The sequence below is a fragment of the Erpetoichthys calabaricus genome, chromosome 1 (genome assembly GCF_900747795.2).
Source record: "Erpetoichthys calabaricus chromosome 1, fErpCal1.3, whole genome shotgun sequence".
NCBI lineage: Eukaryota > Metazoa > Chordata > Cladistia > Polypteriformes > Polypteridae > Erpetoichthys > Erpetoichthys calabaricus.
The window spans coordinates 272,836,264-272,859,139 of record NC_041394.2 but is presented as its reverse complement, the minus strand read 5'-3'; the positions used below and the strand labels follow the sequence as shown (position 1 = coordinate 272,859,139).

The following is a 22,876-nucleotide window of genomic DNA, read 5'->3' as shown; positions in this document are numbered from 1 at the left end:
CAGAATTCATAAGGCTGCTCTCTTTAGAAACCACTGCTGCCAAGTTTTTGCTTCTTTGGAGCAGACATCAAAAGACATCATAGGCAGAACCATTTTGGAAATCAGTCACCAATGTGAGCAACCTGGAATGTTTTGCTTTTTCAGTAATGCTATCTGAAAATTCCCTGTAAAATATTTTAGACCTCCCATTTTGTGTTCGTAAGAATTACTCATGAATGCTATGAAATCATTTCAGGTTTTAAGTCCAACGTCTCTGGGCTCACCAGTATGAGAAAACCCCCACATGAGATAAACCATTCAACTCATGTTGATGTCTACTTAGACACAACATTGAGCTTTTAGGGCCCATAGACCCCTAACACACTTATTGTTAGCCCATTTTTGGACCATATTTTATGCAGAAAATTACAAGAGAAAACCAATAGGCTCAGAAAAAAAATGTTCAGAAGGACTTGAAGTTGTGTATGCCACATCAACTAACCTCAAGGATTCACCGCCTAATGGGATACAAAAGGTCAAAGTTAGTCCTTTACATTAAGCTTCAAAAAAATGGAGAACTGGTAATATAGGCATGTGGAGTCATTTTATGGTATTTCAAGGTTGCTGGTCACAAATATAATATTTTTGTTATTTGATTCTTTACCAGTGGTGCTAGCCCTTTAAGAGTCACTCTCAAAAAGTTAAAAATGACAAATTTTAAACAGAAACATGCGGAGGATCATTTTAGACTACAGTATTTCAATGTCAGTGATTAAGAATATGGCACGAAAACCAACAAATTACTATTACAATGGAGAAAATGTATACTTTTAACATTTAAATTGAAGCACATATTTCAACATTTCAAATATTTGATGCAACAATTCTCATTTATTGTATACTTCTACGTCACTAACTTAATCATTACATTTCTTACAAAGACCAAAAAATATGGTGGCTTATACTAATTCAGAAATTTTTTAAGGTGCTTTTTGAGATCAGACCTGTCAGGCTACAAGCTTTCAGCCTGCTTCAGAACTCCTTTAGAGAGAGAAAGGCACTATACACAAAATCATACTTGGGTGCCTTGCAATAAGAAGACTGGGGTTCAAGTTCCTGGTGCTCCGTGCATGGAATTTGCATGTTCTCCCCGTGTGTTTTCTCCAGGGTGCTCCTCTTCCTCCACAGTGGACTGGCATGGTGATGGGCAGCAGCCATATCCACAACTTCTGCTTGTCTTGCAGCCAATGTTTGCTGCAGCTGCCTCGTGATTGACCTCAGGAGAAGCAGGTTTAGAAAAGGATGGATGTGCTACATGTCTGAATTGGGTCTCGGCTTAAGAATATTTAAATAATTACAACACAGTACTAAGCAAGGATAGCCAGCAATTCATCCAAACACAAGTTTGAAACCTTTCTCTTAAATTAACAAACACTGGATGGAAATATGGTTACCAGTTACCAAAGATGTGCAAGTTAGGGTATGGTATTATTATGTATTACTATTTACCCAAGACATCTTAGAACATCTGAGATAAAGTTGGTTACATTTAATTTGTTTTTCCAATTGGAGCACAGGCAGGTGAGGGGACATGAACCCACAACCTCAGGATTTGAAGTCCAAAGCCTTAATCACTACATCACATTGGCCCATCCAGATAAAGGAGGAGAATTTACAGAAAGTGACTGGACCAGTATTCAAACACAGAACTGTGGAGCTCTAAGAAAGCAGTACTAACCACTTTGTTATTGTGCCACTCATTTAATGACTAACTGTATGTTCTCTTATGAAAATAAACTTAGCACTCACAGATAAATAAACTCATACCCTACTAGGATGAATTACACATGAACTCACAGCAGCGTCCCAATTCCAATAAAGTGCTATCCACCTAGCTAAGGCACTGAAAGACCAAAAGAAAGAAAGAAAGACAAAAGGGCAGTATTGGAAAAACAAAGGTTAAACAAGTGTCACGGATATGGATTTCCAAAGGTGGCGTGAAATTCTGATTTCAAACTTAGTAGGCACATTCCTTCTATTAAATCCTTCAAGTACTGTATAAACTCACAGCAGTGTTTTCCACATTGTCCTCCTGATTCCAGTCACATGCACTTGAAGTACAACACATGCTTCAATCCACAATTCAGTCATTAACAGTTTAACACACATGATGGAAACTACTAAACACACACAGACATTAATCTACTTCTGGTAACCTCATATGCACTCAGACAGACAGCATCATGTAGCTACAAGCTGCAGAGATATTAGATTTATAAGCGTGGGTCAGCCAATTCTTCCAATACTTGGCTCCCTGATCAGACAAGTATTGAATGCAGAGCAAACATGGAAAACGAGCAGACAGCATCAGGCTACTGTGAAAAACAAGAATTGGTGGGACCGAGACAGTCAAAACTCCTAACAGTATTACACTTTGTATAGGAGGATATACACCTATGTTGACGTTTTAAGTATTGTACACACTTGTCTGTACACTTCCAGTAGGTAGTCGTGATCCAATGTACGAGCAGTGGTGTCTGTTTTGTCATCCAAGAAATGCATACTGGTTGTACAGTTGGGTCCATAAATATTTGGACAGAGACAACTTTTTTCTAATTTTGGTTCTGTACATTACTACAATGAATTTTAAATGAAACAACTCAGATGCAGTTGAAGTGCAGACTTTCAGCTTTAATTCAGTGGGGTGAACAAAACGATTGCATAAAAATGGGAGGCAACTAAAGCATTTTTTAACACAATCCCTTCATTTCAGGGGCTCAAAAGTAATTGGACAATTGACTCAAAGGCTATTTTATGGGCAGGTGTGGGCAAGTCCGTCGTTATGTCTTTATCAATTAAGCAGATAAAAGGCCTGGAGTTGATTTGAGGTGTGGTGCTTGCATGTGGAAGATTTTGCTGTGAACAGACAACATGCGGTCAAAGGAGCTCTCCATGCAGGTGAAAGAGCCATCCTTAAGCTGCAAAAACAGAAAAAACCCATCCGAGAAATTGCTACAATATCACGAGTGGCAAAATCTACAGTTTGGTACATCCTGAGAAAGAAAGCAAGCACTGGTGACCTCAGCAACGCAAAAAGACCTGGACGTCCACGGAAGACAACAGTGGTGGATGATCGCAGAATCATTTCCATGGTGAAGAGAAACCCCTTCACAACAGCCAACCAAGTGAACAACACTCTCCAGGGGGTAGGCGTATCGATATCCAAGTCTACCATAAGAGAAGACTGCATGAAAGTAAATACAGAGGGTGCACTGCAAGGTGCAAGCCACTCGTAAGCCTCAAGAATAGAAAGGCTAGATTGGACTTTGCTAAAGAACATCTAAAAAAGCCAGCACAGTTCTAGAAAAACATTCTTTGGACAGATGAAACCAAGATCAACCTCTACCAGAATGATGGCAAGAAAAAAGTATGGAGAAGGCGTGGAACAGCTCATTATCCAAAGCATACAACATCATCTGTAAAACACGGTGGAGGCAGTGTGATGGCTTGGGCGTGCATGGCTGCCAGTGGCACTGGGACACTAGTGTTTATTGATGATGTGACACAGGACAGAAGCAGCCGAATGAATGCTGAGGTGTTCAGAGACATACGGTCTGCTCAAATCCAGCTAAATGCAGTCAAATTGATTGGGTGGCGTTTCATGATACAGATGGACAATGACCCAAAACATACAGCCAAAGCAACCCAGGAGTTTATTAAAGCAAAGAAGTGGGAAATTCTTGAATGGCCAAGTCAGTCACCTGATCTTAACCCAATTGAGCATGCATTTCACTTGTTGAAGACTAAACTTCAGACAGAAAGGCCCACAAACAAACAGCAAATGAAAGCCGCTGCAGTAAAGGCCTGGCAGAGCATTAAAAAGGAGGAAACCCAGCATCTGGTGATGTCCATGAGTTCAAGACTTCAGGCTGTCATTGCCAGCAAAGGGTTTTCAACCAAGTATTAGAAATGAACATTTTATTTCCAGTTATTTAATTTGTCCAATTACTTTTGAGCCCCTGAAATGAAGGGATTGTGTTAAAAAAATGCTTTAGTTGCCTCACATTTTTCTGCAATCGTTTTGTTCACCCCACTGAATTAAAGCTGAAAGTCTGCACTTCAACTGCATCTGAGTTGTTTCATTTAAAATTCATTGTGGTAATGTACACAACCAAAATTAGAAAAAAGTCTCTGTCCAAATATTTATGGACCCAACTGTATATGCCATTATAGTCTGTGATCTTTTAAAACTAAAGAAGGTTAGGTCTGACCTGTACGTTTTTGAGACACCGTATACAAGGGGGAGTCAAGCTAAAGTTAGAAAATGGAACGAACTTTAACAAAATTGATGTCATTCCTGAATGCAGTCTCCACCCTTCTCAATTCACTTGGAAGTGCCTGGATTCCAGCAGAATAAAAGGTTTTGTCTTGTCCTCACAACCACTTGTGTACCTGAGTTATTGTCGAATACTACATGCCGAGGAGTACTACAGTCAATAGTGCAAGTTACTGTGACTTGCTGGAGACAAATGTGACTCCTGCTACTCGATTCAAGCAGAGGGGACTGTTGTCTCAAGGAGTCCTTTCTCTGCAAGACAGTACCCATCCACACACTGCTTATCTGGAGAAACTGAAGTTTGAGGTATTGCCACATCCTCCTTATTAACCAGATTTGGCACCATGTATTTTCCACCTGTTAGGACCACTAAAAAAACATCTGGGTGGTTGTCAGTTCAAGACAGATGACTATGTGCAGAAAGTGATGCATGAGTGGTTACGAGGAGAAGACAAAACCTTTTATTCTGCTGGAATCCAGGCACTTCCAGGCAGGTGGCGCAAGTACAAATACTACATTGAGAAATGACATTATCAGTTTCGTTAAGGTTCATTCCATTTTCTAACTTTAGCTTGACTCCGCCTCGTACTATTGCAACACATGAGTGTTATATGCAGCTCTTCCAAAAGGTATTGCTCAAAAAAAAAAAATTCACTGAGTACAGGCTCTTAGTCCTTACACACACTTTTGACCATATTAATAGTAAATTAATATAGTAAATAGCATAACATTTATAGTAGATAAGCACACAAGTCACATTTAATACAGTATGTGTTATAACAAGACTATATGAAATCCATTAGATTTAAAATTAGGTACAATCTATAATGCATCAATTAGTCACATATTATATAACAAAACCTCAAAAAAGACTTATTTTGGTCTTAATAACACTTAAAAATCATCATTAAAGTGGTTATTTATAACTATCAACTTCACTTTGGTGATTTAAGTGGGTGATATTTTTTGTCAGTTTGTTTTTTTTTCCCCCAAGATATAATGCCAAAATGTCTCTTTGGATAATCCACTAAAACCTCTACAGACTAAGGGCATGGCCTATTCTGAGAGGCTCAGGGAAATTAATCCTCTTTCTTTATACATTTAGGCCTTTCAGTGTGGATCACAAACGTTTTGAAGTCGATCTGAAAATGCTATTGTACACTGAAAACTTTTGAAACAAAAATAATGTTTTCAAATGTATTCCTGTTAATGTGGACTAAGCCTTATTGAGTGAAGAACACTGCATGGACATCTAATTTAGGACTTCAAAATTCTCAAAGGAATCAAAAAGTAGACGCAAAAGAATTTTTTTGATTAAGCAGCAAGTCATATTCTTATAAATATCAAGGGGAGACCATTTAAGAAAGAATCCTAGAAGGCATTTTTTACATAAAGGAGGAGTCAAGAAACGGAAGTGGAAACCTTGATAACTTTCAACACATACCAGGATGAGATACTAGGGCAGCTTAGCTACTAGCCAAACAAATGAGTCTGAAGGAATGCATAGTCTGCTCTTGTCTGCCAAACTTATACTCTAAAGCAAAAATTCAGGCTATAATGTCAGACTATCCATCCATCCATCCATTTTCCAACCCGCTGAATCCGAACACAGGGTCACGGGGGTCTGCTGGAGCCAATCCCTGCCAACACAGGGCACAAGGCAGGAACCAATCCCGGGCAGGGTGCCAACCCACCGCATATGTCAGACTAAAACATGACAAACCAATCAAACAGCTGCACTGCCCATGCCAGTGATTTCCATTTTATTTAATTAAATAAAATGATTTATAAATCTTAAGCATATTAAGGCAATGGTCAATACATTTCTTTAGTTAAAATACTGGCAAGTTGTCTGACCACAGGAAATTACTGCACTGAACTGGCAACTTGATCATTTGCTGTTCCAGTCCTTAACTACTTGCTCACAGTGGTTTCCCACATTATGGTTACATCAGTCAGGGTTCAGAACAAACAAATTTGAAATCAGGGACTCTTAGATTTCTTCACTATATTTCATCAATGCCTTAAAGTATGGTGGGTTAACAATACAGAGAGTGTCTGTGTAAAACTGCAGGATTATTTTGGAACACTTATATTATGATTTGTCATCCATGCCCAGTCAACTTAAGATGCAGAAGGTTTGGCAGAGATAAGCACAATCCAGAAATCTTTTCCAAGTAATTTATTTGTAATAAAAATCTCTACTTTTTAAATTTATACAAAAACACTCAAATCCACAGACACATACAATTTACCTGCAAAAATAAGTTGCAGCTATTTTTTTCCCCCAAATAATTTCTAACAAAAAACACAAAGTTATGCAAGCGCAGGCAGATAAGCAAGCGACATGCAGATCCAAAAATAAAAAAAGAACAAAGAGAGCATTCCCTGTAAATTCCTATCAACATTTTCCACGTTAAACTGCTGAAGTGGAAACATCTGTCACATTATTGGAAATATTTCACTATTTTGGTCAAATGAGAATTGGAAAGGGAGTTTGTGCTAAAAGGAAGCGAGTCAGACATGACCTTGATTCTGTGTTTTAAGGATTTTGTCATTTCAGCCTTTTTTCCACACAAAGCTCCCTGACATTCTCTCCTGTTTATGTATGATGTAGGCAGGAAAGGAAATACAAGTTGGGTTCAAAGGTGAAAGAACTGATGGGAAAGGAAACAGTGACAAAATCTTCTGGGGCGATTCTGCTAAAGAATGGAATACAGTATTACCTTTTTTGCAAACTGATAGGAAAGTTAACAATAAGAGTCATTTCATGACACTTCTGAGCTCAAAATAAATCAAATTCTGGCCAGAGAAGGAAAGTGTGTACAGATGTAGTATTAACATCTTGTTCATCCTCTTTTTGCTGAAAATAACAAATAACATTCTGTTATTGTCAATAAAATTATACGCATTGAAAAAACACCTACTCCAGAAATCCAACATAATTTAAATCAAACCTTACAATTTGACTTTTGAAACAAATTTTGAGATGGCCAAGTAGTTCCAATTCTTCTTTCAAATTATTTTTCATAAAATAAAAAACCCGTACGTATTAAAATCCTATTAAGATTTTCAAAAACAAAAAAACATAAATAAGGTTTTGGTGGCTGTACTGAGCTTGGCTTATGAGCACTTTAGTACAGTTTCCAAAAGTTTATCCAGTGCCCACGATTCCATCCATAACTTGAAAATGTTGCATCTTAATTTTTTTTTCTCCCCCCAAGGGTAAAGCAGTAAAGCTTCAGCTTTAACCCATCCCATTAGTTCCTGGCTGATATGAGGCTTTTCTCTCATTTCCCACAATGTGTAATACTGTTTTTCTTCCAACAAACAGTATTTTAAGATGTCAAGTATCATTTTCTTTTTTTTTTTTTACTTTATACATTATTTGTCTCTTTCTTTTGCTGGTCATGGGAATATAGATTCCACAAAAGGCCATGGGCTTCTCTCTGGAATGTTAAATGTTTTGGTTTTCCGGTTAGGTAGCCTGCTCATGCCCTTCGATTTCTTGCTTTGTTCTCCTTAGGTTTCCTTTCATCTTCACAAACTCGGGGGCATTCTCTTGCTCTTCATTGGCTTTTTGTTGTTCCAATTCCAGCTGTGAAATGAACCAAAAATAAACAGAACTCATTAAAAGGCATGAAAAAATGTAAACAGAGATACTTTGGTGCGACATCTGCCAGTATTCCGGACTAGCATAAATGTTGTACACCAGCAAAAAAGACAATGATGGCTATTGCAAGACATGCTGAATGTCTTTAATGTGTTCAACACTAAGAGAAACGCTACTTCAACTCCACCAGCTGCCTACTGGTACGTATCAGAAATAGTTGAATTCAAACTTGCCACATACTAACAAATGTGTAAGAAATATTCACCCTTGGATAATCACAATGGAGGTTTCCTTTTACTTTATTACCATAATGAAGTCAGCTGTAAGGGTTTGGCAAAACTTAGACAAGTAAAAAAAACAATACAAACACGCAACAAAATGGCAAGAGAAAGCATCAACTTCCAATGGCCTCTAAACAAGCATGTTAACAAGAAAAAACAATACACAGTCAATGTAATTTAGATAACATTCAAAGCCAAAATATTTTGTACAGATTTATTTTCTTTATCAGTCTAATTTTTTATTTTGGCTTCAAATCCATTACTGATCAATTTTGATCTATGCATAGCAAGTCTTAGAAATTTTACTCTGCACAGTAACCCTGAGGCCATGTTCATGTATTTGCATTTATCCTATCATGTGTTTTTCCTAATATTCTTATTCTGAGGAAAAAATACTGTAATTTTCCATAAAGAGCATATATTTTTCTTTCAAGCAGAACTAATTTAATAATATAGAAAGACATTTAAACATGATTACATACTACAATACAATATTCGGTACATAGTATTCAGGTTTAGAAAAGCATTTTTAAATCCTTTCAACATGTATCAGAATAACAAGCATTACTCAGTTTAAAACTGTTCAGACATTTGAAATATTGTAAATACATGCACACAAACTGCAGGCAGTTTTTAAAAAAAATGCAAATTAAATTCCTCAGCAGACAAAATTTCAGTAAATGCTATTAACAATTTTGATTGGACTAAATAGACATTTCATGAGGACCAGGGTACAAGTCACCAGACTCTGGGCACCTAAATTAATCTTTTTTGTCAAAATGTAATTTTTCTTAGTGCTAAAGAATTTTTTCAGTTGCCAGTAAGAATGTATAATATATAGTATAAAAATATATAATAAAAAAGTATAATACCAGTCAGAACTCTACATTGACAAAACATCAATAAACTGTACATTTAAAAAAAAACAAATGATTTCTTGTTCTTGGAATATAAAAATTTTGGGGCTTCTGTTGGCAAAGTTTCCAAAATTGCCTTTACCTTTAAAAGACATGTGAAACCCTTATCTTGGTGGAGTTTTTTGAACTGATAATATTATCGGTCTTTAATTAGAATGCGCAGAAAATGAAGCAGAAATCATCTGTACATATTCTTTGCTTATATAGTATGGTGTGAGGGGCCTGGGCTGACAAACAGGTTTCTTACACAATTCTACTCGATCATGCATGCTAACCTAGACACTTGATATCCCCTATCAAGTTGTTATCAGTACATGACATTTTAGTTTTCTCAGTATTCATAAAGAAGATTGTAAGTAGAAAACAATTCAAGTATGCTTTCGGAAAACATTTCTTTTGAGGGTGATTAATTATACTTTGGGAGATATACAGGTGAGGTGCATTGGCGATCTTAAATTGTCCCTTGTGTGTGCTTGGTGTGTGTGTGTGTGTGTGTGTGTGCACCCTGTGGTGGGCTGGCGCCCTTCCCGGGGATTTGTTCCTGCCTTGTGCCCTGTGTTGGTTGGGATTGGCTCCAGCAGACCCCCTGTGGACATATGTTAGGATATTGCGGGTTGGATAATGACTGACTGACTGACTGACTGACTGACTGACTGACTGACTGACTTTGGGAGGCATTGGTGATTTCATTTCAAATTTTTGTTTAATAATAACAAGGATTTAAAAATGAAAGTAATCAGCAGAAGATGCATTGACAAATGAGAAGCCACACTGTTCTTAAATAATCATCCTATTGTCTCACATTTTTACAAGAATTTTGATAAGACGTTAAAAAAACTGTACTACAGGACTAACCAGGGGTTCTGAGCTCAGTTTATTTCTTCGAGAAACATTAAAACAATACTCTTCAATATTGTCAACATGGTTTAGCACCAATGGATGCAAGATAGAAACCAACCCTTGACGGTGTGCCAGACCATATCAGGTCCCTTTCACACACAGCCAATTTTATTAACTTAACACACAGCGTTGGAGGCAAAAACAGTGGTACTTGGACAAAAAAAAAAAAAAAAAAGAAAAAAGATGCAGGAAGAATGTGCAAACTGAACACAAAGTATGACCAGATTTAGAATTTTGGAACAGTGAGGTAGGAGCAATTAACCACTATTTCACAATATTGAGCTAAAAACAAAAATATATATGTAATCTACTACTCCAACCCCCTCTTCTAGCATGCCCCAATACAGCTGAACAGTGTCAGATTTGATCAATTTTGGTATTAAAGAAATGTAAGAAAGCCTATCACAGTTCCCCCTCCACACCACAGTCACTCACTCATTCTGATCTGCCATCTCCATCATCAAGACTCGCTTGTTTCTTGCCTGTTGACTCTCTTGCCATCTCTGAACTTATTAATAAGTCTAATGCCTCCTCCTGTCTGCTTGATCCTGCTCCCACTTCTCTGCTTAAGACATGCTCATCCATAATTAGTATTTCTATTGCCTCATTGGTAAATGCATGTTTCATTTCAGGTTCTGTCCCTACTGCCCTCAAAACTGCTGCAGTTACCCCAGTCCTTAAAAAAAACTGACCTGGATCCTTCCTTTCTCTCCAGTTACAGGCCTATCTCCCTTTTTTGGCTAAGGTGATGGAATGCGTGGTTGCTACACAACTCCATGCTTTTCTTCTAGATAATACACTATGAGCCTTTTCAGTCTGGCTTTTTGCACAGCCCTGAGACAACTCTTCTCCATGTAGTCAATGACCTCCGGTCTGCATATTGCGGTTCCCTTAATATTCTCTTCCTTCTTGACTTAAGTGCAGCATTTGACACTGTTAATCATGAAATCCTCCTGTCACATCTCTCTGCTGTAGGCATCTCTGGCTTTGCCCTTCAATGGCTCACATCATATCTTTCTAATAGGCAACAGTTTGTCACACTCGGCCGATATAAATCCTCCACCTCACCTGTGTCGCATGGTGTCCCTCAGGGTTCAGTCCTTGGGCCATTACTTTTTCTACTTTATATCCTTCCTTTGGGTCAGATTATTCACAGACATGGCCTTAACTTCCACTGTTATGCAGACGATATACAGTTATATCTTTTTTTTTTTTTTTTTTTTATCTATGTCAGTTAAAACGAATGGATCATTTATTCCGTCACTTTTAAATACTCATCGAGCATAGTGGACCTCAGTTTAACGGGAATACTTTAATTGGTAAGAGAATAAATACTTTATTCTCATTTCATGATTTTGACTCCAATAAATAAATTATTTTTCTTTTGTACATTTACAGATTTTATATTCTGGCCGCAACTGGGGCTTGGGTGCCAAAAGCACACACCCTAGTATGTAATATATTTTCATATATACTTTATAACCATCACTCACAGAAAAAGGCAGCATTTATGTTTGGCTTGATTTGTGAAGACTTTACCCTTACATTCCCCACAAGATGTTTGTTATAGTAGTTTTTTGCTCATTTGCATCAAACTGTGCTTACTTTCACTGGTAAAATGTAGAAGGTACCCCCCTTCTTCTGTGACTGATAGTTGTGAGCACATTCAACCAATGTGCTTCTGCTACAAACACTAAGCATTCCAAACATGATATAGTGACAGCTGTGACAGATAAGGGCGCTCTCAGTCCCTTGAACCCTCGGATAATACGCTAGACACCAGATAAAAGTCCAAGAATTATTTATTTTATAATAATAATGTGCACAAAGCATCCCTCCACTCCACAATCTATACTAATAAAAGGCAAAGCCCTCACTGACTGACTCACTGACTGACTCACTCACTCACTCATCACTAATTCTCCAACTTCCTGTGTAGGTAGATGGCTGAAATTTGGCAGGCTCATTCCTTATAGCTTACTTACAAAAGTTAGGCAGGTTTCATTCCGAAATTCTACGCGTAATGGTCATAACTGGAACCTGTTTTTTGTCCATATACTCTAATGGAGGAGGCGGAGTCACGTATTGCGTCATCACGTATTACGCCTCCTACGTAATCACGTGAAGTGAAAACAAGGAAGAGATTTACAGCACGAGTCAAACGCGGGAACGAAGGTAAATGACGTTAATTGTTGAGTGTCTTTTAATACTGTGTAATTGTTGAGTGTCTTTTGATACTGTGTAAGCATACATATTAACAGATGTGCAATTAAACGTGTGCATTTACGGGGTGATTTCTCAGGCTTAAAGCTTGAAGTGATCACTTGAGTGAAGGCAGCTTCACAAAAAAACAGATCCTTAAACTGTTATTGGTATATTTTACCTCAATTTTAAAAGGTTTTCTTTTCTTCTTAATAAAAATTTAAAAGCAGAACTTCGCCGGTGCGAACCGCGGGGATTTAAGCAACTGATGCATACAGACATATTCATGAGTGCAGGTACTTCGGAAAGAAAGCACCGTGTAAACCAGGGGTGTGCAAAGTCATTCCTGGAGGGCCGCAGTGGCCGCGGGTTTTTATTCCAACCCAGTTGTTTAATTTGAAAACAATCCTTGCCAATAATTACATTTCATGGCTTGTTAGTGCTTTAACTCTGCTATGTCAAGTCATTCTCAAATCCTAGATTTTTTTTTCCATTCTAAAGATATCCAAATATTTTGAAGTGTAAAACGGATGGGTAATTCTCAATCCTTGACTTTTTTGTCTTCTCTTTCCTTCCAAGTATTTAATTAAACCAAATAGTGCATGATAAATACACACAGGCGTAAAGGGTAACAAGCAAAATGGATAACTGCTGGTTTCTTTTGTCATTTGCATCTTATTGCTAATAAGGAGCAATTAAAAACCAAGAATGCAGCTGTTTAAGACTTAAATAAGCAATAAGGGTTCAAAATCTTAACAAGGGAGATAACTAAAATGAAGCAGAAGTGTTTCTAGAGCAATTAGTGCTTCTTATTAAGCAATTGGGTTGGAACAAAAGCCTGCAGCCACTGCGGCCCTCCAGGAATGACTTTGCACATCCCTGGTGTAAACCTAAAGTTTAAATTAAGTTCATAGACCTACAAAAGGTTGGCATTGATTTCAGGCAAGATTGCTTTTCTCCTGTACAACTATACGTTGCATTCTCAAGAGTGTGCTTGCACGGCTTGGTCATATTACAACCGGAGTGCTGAACTGACAAACTGGTATACAAACAGAACAATCGTAAAAACAGGATTAAATAAAAAGGCTGCTTCCATTGGCGAAGTAACGATAAAGGAAGACCTTATATGACGTTCGTTTATAAAACAGCGGAGAGGCTGTGTGAAGTCAGCTACACAAAAAAACAGATCCTTAACAAATTGTTAGTGGTATATTCTACCTCAATTTAAAAAGGTGTTCTTTTCTTCTTAATAAAAATTTAAAAGCAGTACTTCGCCGGTGCCAAGCATGGGGATTTCAGCGACTGACACATACAGATATATTCATGAGTGCAGATACTATGGAAACAGAGCACCGTGTAAACCTAAAGTTTAAATTAAGTTCATAGACCTACAAAAGGTTGCCATTGATTTGAGGCAAGATTGCTTTTCTCCTGTACAACTATACGTTGCATTCTTAACAGTAAGCTTGCACGGCTTGGTCATATTCCAACCGGAGTGCTGAACTGACGATAGATAGATAGATAGATAGATAGATAGATAGATAGATAGATAGATAGATAGATAGATAGATAGATAGATAGATAGATAGATAGATAGATAGATAGATAGATAGATAGATAGATAGATAGATAGATAGATAGATAGATAGATAGATAGATAGATAGATAGATAGATAGATAGATAGATAGATAGATAGATAGATAGATAGATAGATAGATAGATGTGTATGTATGTAGATATGTAAATATGTATATGTATATATATGTGTCTGTATGTGTGTGTGTGTATATATATGTGTGTGTGTGTATGTATGTATGTGTGTATATGTATGTGTATATATATGTTGATATATGTATATATATATGTGGATGTGTATATGTATATATATATGTAAATATTTAGATATGTGTATATGTAGATATGTATATATATATGTAAATATGTAGATATGTGTATATGTAGATATGTATATATAAGTATATATGTTTATGTATATATATGTTTACATAACCTCTTTAACACACTACTTCTCCGCTGCGAAGCGCGGGTATTTTGCTAGTACTCAATAAACAATACAATTCTCTATAATCAAATCACAATCCTCCACTCCCAGACGCTTAGCCACCCTGCCTCCCAACTCAGCTCAACATCTGGGATCTCCCAAAGTCCTTTTATAGTCTGTGACCCGGAAGTGCTTCTGAACCCTCAGTCCATGTGACTTCTTAGCACTTCCGGGTCAGAGCAAAACTCTTCTTTTTCATCCCGGAAGCATGTCATTTCTTCTGCCCATGTGTGACTGGGACGTACTTCCGGGGTGTAGGAAAAATAGTCCTTACTCCTCCCTGCAGCGTCCTCTGGCGGCCCCCATGGTATCCAGCAGGGCTGTAAATTAAAAGTCCAATGTCCATAATTCCCTGCTGGCATTCGGGGCACTTCCACGCTACAGGGAGGGCTCCACATAGCGGCCGGGGGGTATTGGCCGGGATGAATGGCCGGCCATATCCCACACAGCATAATGTCCACTACTTTTACTTTTTACATAAAACTTCCCTGACAGCTGACACAGAATATAAATAGTGTAAAACTGTCACCACCTTTAAAAAACCTTGCTTCCTTCCAAACCTTGAACAAAAAAGAGAAAAAAGCAATCTGCTTATTCAGTGTAAAGAAAAAGGCACTAATAATAATTCTTTGCATTTATATAGCGCTTTTCTCAGTACTCAAAGCGCTTAGCAATTGCAGGTTAAGGGCCTTGCTCAAGGGCCCAACAGAACAGAGTCCCTATTGGCATTTACGGTATTCGAACAGGCAACCTTCCGATTGCAAGTGCAGATCTCTAGCCTCAGAGCCACCACTAAGTCCCCAATTAATATATTTTTGTTGGACGATGCATCCCAGCCATGCACAATAATAATAATAATAATAATAATACATTTTATTTATACAAGGCGCCTTTCAGGGAACTCAAGGACACCGAACAACAATAAATAAATAAATAAATAGATAAATAATTAAATAAAAGACACAATTATAAAAAACTTAAAACATCAGAAAATCTAGAAATTAAAACCAAACAAAACCATTATAATCAGGAGGAAAAAGAAAAAGCCATTTTAAACAGATGCGTTTTAAGTTTACATTTGAAGGATGAATATGATTTGTTATTTCGGAGATCCGCAGGCAATGAATTCCAGAGCTTGGGAGCAGAACGGCTGAAAGCTCTGCTCCCCATGGTGGTTAGACGGGCGGGAGGAACAGTCAGATGGGTGGAGGAAGAGGATCTAAGGTTACGGGATGGAATGGCAACATGAAGAAGGTCAGACAGATATGGAGGGGCGAGGTTATGGATGGCCTTAAATGTTAATAGCAGAATCTTAAAATCAATACGAAACTTAATCGGGAGCCAATGAAGCTGCTGCAAGACCGGAGTAATATGGTGAATAGATGGGATTTGAGTGATGATACGTGCTGCAGAATTCTGGACTAACTGAAGCTTATGAAGAGATTTATTCGGGAGACCAAAGAGGAGTGAATTGCAGTAGTCCAGCCGAGAAGTGACAAGACTATGAACAAGAATGGCAGTGGTGTGAGGAGTGAGGGAGGGGCGAATACGATTAATATTACGTAGGTGGAAGTAAGCAGACCGGGTGATGTTATTAATGTGAGATTGGAAGGATAGAGTACTGTCGAGGATGACACCCAGACTCTTGACCTGAGATGATGGGGAAACAACAAAGTCATCAATAATAAGAGAAAGATTATTGGTTTTGGATAATGAAGATTTTGAACCAATGAGGAGAACCTCAGTTTTGTCACTGTTTAATTTAAGAAAATTCGAAGAAAACCAGGATTTAATTTCAGCAATGCAGTCAATAAGCGAGGGTGGTGGAAAAGAGGAGGTGGGATTACCAGCAAGGTAGAGCTGGGTGTCATCAGCATAACAGTGAAAATTAATGTTATATTTGCGAAAAATATTGCCAAGGGGAAGAAGGTAAATAATAAAAAGAAGAGGCCCCAGGACAGAGCCCTGGGGCACACCGGAGGTAACAGCGGTGGGTTGGGATGTGAAGGTTTTAAGTTGTATGAACTGAGTGCGGCCTAAGAGGTAGGATCTAAACCAATCAAGTGGAGTGTGGGTAATGCCAATCAGAGATAATCTATTAAGGAGAGTGGTATGACAAATAGTATCAAAGGCCGCACTCAGATCAAGGAGGATGAGAATAGTGATTAGACCAGAATCAGCAGCCATAAGGAGGTCATTAGTAATTTTAACAAGTGCCGTTTCTGTACTATGAAGGGGGCGAAAACCAGACTGGAACTTTTCATATAGATTATTATGAGATAAATGGGTGTGAAGTTGGATAGCTACTATTTTTTCAAGAATTTTGAAGATAAAGGGCAAGTTAGAAATGGGGCGAAAGTTATTGAAATTAGTAGGATCAGCACCAGGTTTTTTTAATATTGGGGTTATAGCAGCAGTTTTAAAAGATGAGGGAATAATACCAGTAGTGAGAGAAGAGTGAATGATGGCAGAAATGAAAGGGACTAGAGAGGGGAGGCAGACTTTAACCAGAACTGTAGGCAGGGGGTCCAGCTGACAAGTAGATGACTTGGATTTGCAGATGAGATCTGAAATTTCAGAGGAAGTGGGAAGCTGGAAAGAAGAGAAAAAGTGAATAGGCGAGTGTAGTTCAGAAGGAATATAGAGAGGATCTGGACCAAGGTGCTGATGTATCTTTTGGATTTTCTCGTTGAAAAAAGACATAAGAGAATTACAGAAAGCAGTTGAGTAAAGGTGAGATGGTAAAGAGTCTGGAGGTTGTGTAACATTATTAAGTAAAGAAAACAAAGTCTTGGTGTTACCTGTATTACGAGTAATTAACTGAGTGTAATAATTAGACTTGGTTTGAGCTATACAATCCTTATAATAGAGAAGATGATTTTTATACATCTCTTTGTGGACAAACAGTCCGGATTTTTTAAACAACCTTTCAAGTTGCCTGCCCTTAGCTTTCAGAAGCCGAAGTTCAGGCGTAAACCAAGTGGCAGAAAAAGAAAAAGAAACAGAACGGGTTTTTAGCGGAGCCAGAGAATTAAGAATATCATTAAGACAGGTGTTATAATATGAGACCAGTTCTATGGGAGTGGATAAATTATAAAAGTCCATTTGGGAATCGATTCTAGAAAACAGCAAATTCAAGTTAATATTCTTAATGTTGCGAAAGGCTATGAGACGTGGAAGCTTAGGAACAGAAAAGGTAAGTTTGGCATTGAATGAAAGAAGAAAATGGTCGGTTATAGTGAGTTCATCTGCTGTGAGATCAAAAGGAACAACACCAGAGCAGCAGATCAGGTCCAAGATATGTCCTTTACAATGAGTAGGAACATCAGTGTGCTGCTGGTATCCAAAACTCTCCAGGCAAGATAAAAAGTCTCTAGTGAGAGGGATATTGATATTGTCCAGATGTACATTAAAATCCCCCAGCAGAATTATATTTGGGGTAATTACAGATAAATGAGTAAGGAAGGTAACAAGATCGTTCAAAAAATTGTTGTTTGACTTAGGAGGACGGTAGACAGTTGCAATAATGGTAGGAACTGGGCCAGACAGTTGACACACAGTCGATTCAAAAGAGCTAACAGCAGGAGCAGACAACGGCAGGACTTTCCACTCCTCGCGATAAATAATCGCGACACCTCCTCCACGGCCAGAGGCACGGGATTGACAAGTGTAAACAAACCCCGGGGGGGTGCATTCATTAAGTTGTGAAAAGTCTTGAGGTTGTTGCCAAGTCTCAGTTAAACAGAAAAAGTCAAACTTACGGTCAATGAGGAGATCCTGAATGAGATGTCCCTTGCTCGTGAGTGAGCGGATGTTTAGTAGACCAAAGCTGACAATGTTGCTGTCGCATTTGACAGTGGTGTTAAGTCGACCGAGCTAAGCTGGCCAACACGCTATGATCAACGTTCCTATCTGTGTTGTGTGGAGGGTGCCGAAAATCAGACCAAAAAGAGTTAATTCCTTTCGAGACGTCCGTTCGGAATCTCCGACGAGACCCACGGTGGATGTATCTCCGACGAGGGAGAAGTATGACGTCCGGGTCGAAATACAGCACCGACAGCAGAGGCACAGACTGGAGAAGACGCAGTCGAAGAAGCTCAGCAGCTGGATACTGGAGGAGGCCAGTCGCAGGTTGGATAACGAGCGACAGAAGACTCCAAACAAGCATTAACCAGGCGATTATCCTACCAGTCCACATTGTAGGTGAGGAGGCCAGAGGCAGCTCAGACGTCCAGAGAATAAGCCGGTAAGTTTCAAACGAAACGGAGGTTAGGATGAAGCTAAATGCATACACAGCATATACAGCCACGCAGAGATGTCAACCAAATTGGCAAAAAAAACAAACAAATACCCACAAAATCACATATTCTAGTTACCGGCGAGCAGCGGCGACCAGTCCCGCCAGCGTTCACTCAAACCGGAAGTCAACGTCAAGTTATGGCACTGTTTCATTAACACAATAAGCACATTATCAAGTCTAGCAACCAAGGGAATGTCGCTGCCGAGGCAAGTAAACCTCTCGACAAGATCGACACTCCCTCCGCAGACAGACACACTGCTGATGGCTGTGCCCAAGCGGTCATTAAGGCCTAAATCTTGCAACCCCAGACACTCAGACTCCTCGCTCAGGCTCTTGAGAGTCACGTTCAGAGCCTCCATTGACTCAAAAAAGATCACAGCATTGTCAGCAAAATCAAGATCAGTGAATCTTTCTTCGCCAACAGAAGCCCCAAAGCCACTGGACACCACAACCTTGGCCATCACCCAGTCCATGCAAGCATTGAATAGAGTAGGAGCAAGAATACACCACTGATAACACCAGAATCAACTGGGAAAAATGCAGAGGTTCTGCCTCCACTCTACGTTAATATTGTTCTTTATCAGTATGCTGCTGCTGGAGTATGTGAATTTCCCCTTGGGATTAATAAAGTATCTATCTATCTATCTAGACAGCACTCACAGTATCAGTGTACAGGCCGGCTGTGATATCCAGCAGCCTCGAGGGGATCCTGCGAAGTCTCAGGATGTCCCACAGGGCAGCTCGATAACTATGAAAATCAACAAAAGTTGCAAAGAAACTCTGCCGATATTCGTGTTTGTGCTCCAGAGAACCGTCAATGTCAGGAAGCAGTCAATGGTAGACTTCTTAGGCATAAAACCAGGCTGCTCTGGTCACTGGTAGGTGAGCAAGTGAACAAGGATCCTATTGAGGACGACCCAAACAAGGACCTTATCTGGCACCAACAGCAGTGTTATGCCCCTGTATTTGCCGCAATCCAAGCTATCACCCTTCCCTTTCCAGATAGGGATGACAAGTCCTGTTTTCCAGTCAGTGGGGATGATGCCCCCAAATGGAAGATGAGTCTCCGAAATGGAAGAAAAGATTGCTTGCAATGATAGGAGGACAGCCTTACTACCAGCGTGGAAAAGTTCACCCCGGATACCCCAGATCCCTGAAGCTTTCTCTACCCTCGGCTGGTTCACTGCCTGTGCAATTTCAGTGAGACTGGGTGGTTCACAGCTAATTGAAGGATCAACCTCAAGAATCGTGGACCCAGGAATATCTAGCGTCCTAGCTGGAGGATCAGCTTTAAACAGCTGCTCAAAGTAGCCAGGCCAGCGGGTGACAACTGCAGTGTCATCTGCAAGGACCTTTCCATCAGCACCCACAACACTGTAATAAAAACATTTTGATAAACTGAATGACAAACAGAATATTTTGGGATTCCTGGGGCATTTAAACTTCAGAATCAATGTGGTAATGTCTACTTTCTCAAGTATACTCCTAAATTGTTCTATTCATGCACACACTACTACTAATACTCTCATTGTGTAAGGGGGGATGTAAGAGGAAAACCCATATAGAGAAGAGGAAAAGAGCAAATGTCATACAGGATTTGAACTTAGGACACAGCGTCCAAAAGGCAGCAGTGTTAATCATCAACATGCTGCCCACCCTCAAAAAAAAAAAAAAAAAAAAACAATACTTCCCTTATTTCGCCCTTAAGGCGATTACACAGCATTTACTAGTGTACAAGCTTCCAATGAAGAAAGTTGAGGAAGAGTCACAACAACAGTTATAAGCATATCTAACTAGAATTCATTTAAAGATGAGCATTTTGTAAGTGAGCCACTGAAAGACTTCTGGTTAATGTTCAATAAAGAAAGTGTTACATGGGCAAGTTCCAGATATTTCACAATTTCACTACTCCATTAATGGTAAACACATTTATGAGCTGTTTCTGGCAACCACATGCAAGAATCATATTACAATTAAAAAGTAAAAACTAAACTCTTGCCTTTGGTAAAACTTCAAAAGAAAGAAGAAAAAGTACAAGCAAAAAATAAAAATAGCATAATATAAATATTAAGACTAACATAAAATATTTACTTTAACAAAACAGCACACTTTAAAGCTAATAGTAATGTGGACAGAATTAAAATAAAGAATTCAGTAAAGAGACTGCTGAAAAATGAACATGACAATGGAACACAAGAAATGTGTAATGTAATAAAAACTTTTAAAAGAAAACAGTGTCCTTTTGCTGGATGAACTATAAGCTTAAAACAGACCACAATTAGTGTTTGTGTTATGAGAGGATCACAACCAACTCTTGAAACATAAAGCACTAGAAATACATCATCACTTAATATAGTGGTTCATCCATTTGAGTAATTAAGTGAATAGAAGTATAAGCATCACAACTTCAACCTAACAGTCTTGAACCTTCAGGTTTGCAGGGCCAGAGCCCTTCCCAACTTTCATTAAAGGCACTGGCACCAATCTGCTCATCACACAAACACTAATCATGACTAGTTCTAAAGCTGCTGTTCTTGCAGCAGATGTAGGATTGGGATAAATGTGATATAAAACAGCTATTGCTGTGCGTCTAATATACTGCTAAAATATATTTTACAAATTTAAGTTGTGGTGTGTGGATTCAGAACCCAAGATAATATCTTTAAATGTAAAAATATTTTCTAGTGTTAGTAGTAGCATATTGTTTGAACAGGCTGCAAAAAAGATTTAATTCATACATAAACTCATTAATTTCCCATACCCTTGTTCTGTGCTATTTTACAGTAGTAAAAAGCCTAACAAGGCATACAGATTTCACTTTCCTGAACAAAATCCTTTAGGTTTTATGGCGATTACATAAATATAATCCTGCAAGCATGGTTTTGTTTTACCTAAGAACCTCTTTCCAAGGAGCATCTACTCTACATGCCCATACCACCTAACTACGCCCTCTTGAATGAAAGTGGCAGAAACTCTAATTCAGTGAGATTCTCACTGAAAAGCTCATTTGGCCCTTTGTACCCATGCTTTCCTTTTTAAAGCTCCTACCAAAATCTTCTCAACACAGATTAGAATGGGTGTATATTTTGCCTACTAAATTTAGAAATTTACACAAGGTATCACCTCCACGAAATAATTTATAAAAAATATTTTGTGAGTATTCTCATTGAGCAAGCACAAAAAATAACAGTGCATTAAAGTAACCTTTACAAAAATATAGAGCAGTTAAATATTTGAAAATTGATTTAGTTCAAGATTTAGTTAATAAAGTATGAACATACACTGTAAACTATTTGCCCCATTAATAGTTGTTTATAGCCGTGATGGTAGAAAGTAGCAAAAGGATGCTAGATCCCTGAAGTGAGACAGCTTTTTAGATTTTTTGGAATTTGCAAATAATTAAGCCTACAGTAGAAAGGTTTCTTACACAGGCCAAAAGGAAATGCAGGGCTAACGTGGGGTAAAAGGTTTTATGGATAGGTAATGTAAATTGTTTCTGGAATCATAGTATATTCTTAGAGTAGAATTCTAAGCAAAAGTTAAAATGCAAGCAGGAACACAAGCTCAGCCTAATTATTTATAAGAAATGCAGGGCAAACAAATATAAACAACTAACTAATTCTGACAAATAAAACACATGCAGCATACACTTGACATAAGCAGTGTCACAATATGGTAAAAAATTACTGTCAACTCATGTCCGCGTGTGGCACAAAACACTGTTTTTCCTTATGTGGTCTATTAGAAAAGTGTTGCAGAATACAAAGACAAAAAGACAAGTTACTTTTTAGATATTTGCTCCAACACTGCTCACTGTAAAATTACTCAAAAGTCACTCAAGATCCGGTAACCTGAGTGTCACAGTGATTTTACTACATGACTATTATATAACAAGCCAGGACTCTTAGTTTCATAACAGCTTTTGAATTTTTTTTTAATTGCCATTACCACATAGGATAATACAATGCTTTAGCAAAGAAAAAGAATTAAAATGGATATAATAAACGCATATAGAGATAAAAATGAATCTTGGTGGTTCATAAACTCTCTTCTCACTATGAACTGTTCTTGGACCTTGTAAGTAACAGTTTTGTTTTATGCACACTGTCAATCCTGCCTATGTATACTTCATTGAAAAAAAAGCATTATTTTATATCATTTTACACTGTAAAGTTACAGACTGGCACAGCACCAAGGGTTGGTTTCTGCCTTGAACCTGATGTTGCTGGATAGGCTCCAGGTGACTACATGGGTCTTAAAATACATGAGGCATAAGTCATAATGC

The 22,876-nt window shown here is 38.3% G+C and overlaps 1 protein-coding gene across 3 annotated transcripts in view; it reads right to left on the bottom strand.

Annotated features, from left to right (window-relative positions):
- Window positions 1-6,482: 6,482 nt before the first annotated feature.
- Window positions 6,483-22,876, bottom strand: part of fam107b (family with sequence similarity 107 member B) — a 92,116-nt gene continuing 75,722 nt past the window's right edge. For all 3 annotated transcript variants that reach the window (XM_028815110.2, XM_028815104.2, XM_028815101.2), the window contains exon 4: window positions 6,483-7,913. In XM_028815110.2, coding sequence (XP_028670943.1) covers window positions 7,794-7,913 — 120 coding nt within the window. In that variant the 3' untranslated portion in view covers window positions 6,483-7,793. The remainder of the gene's footprint in view (window positions 7,914-22,876) is intronic.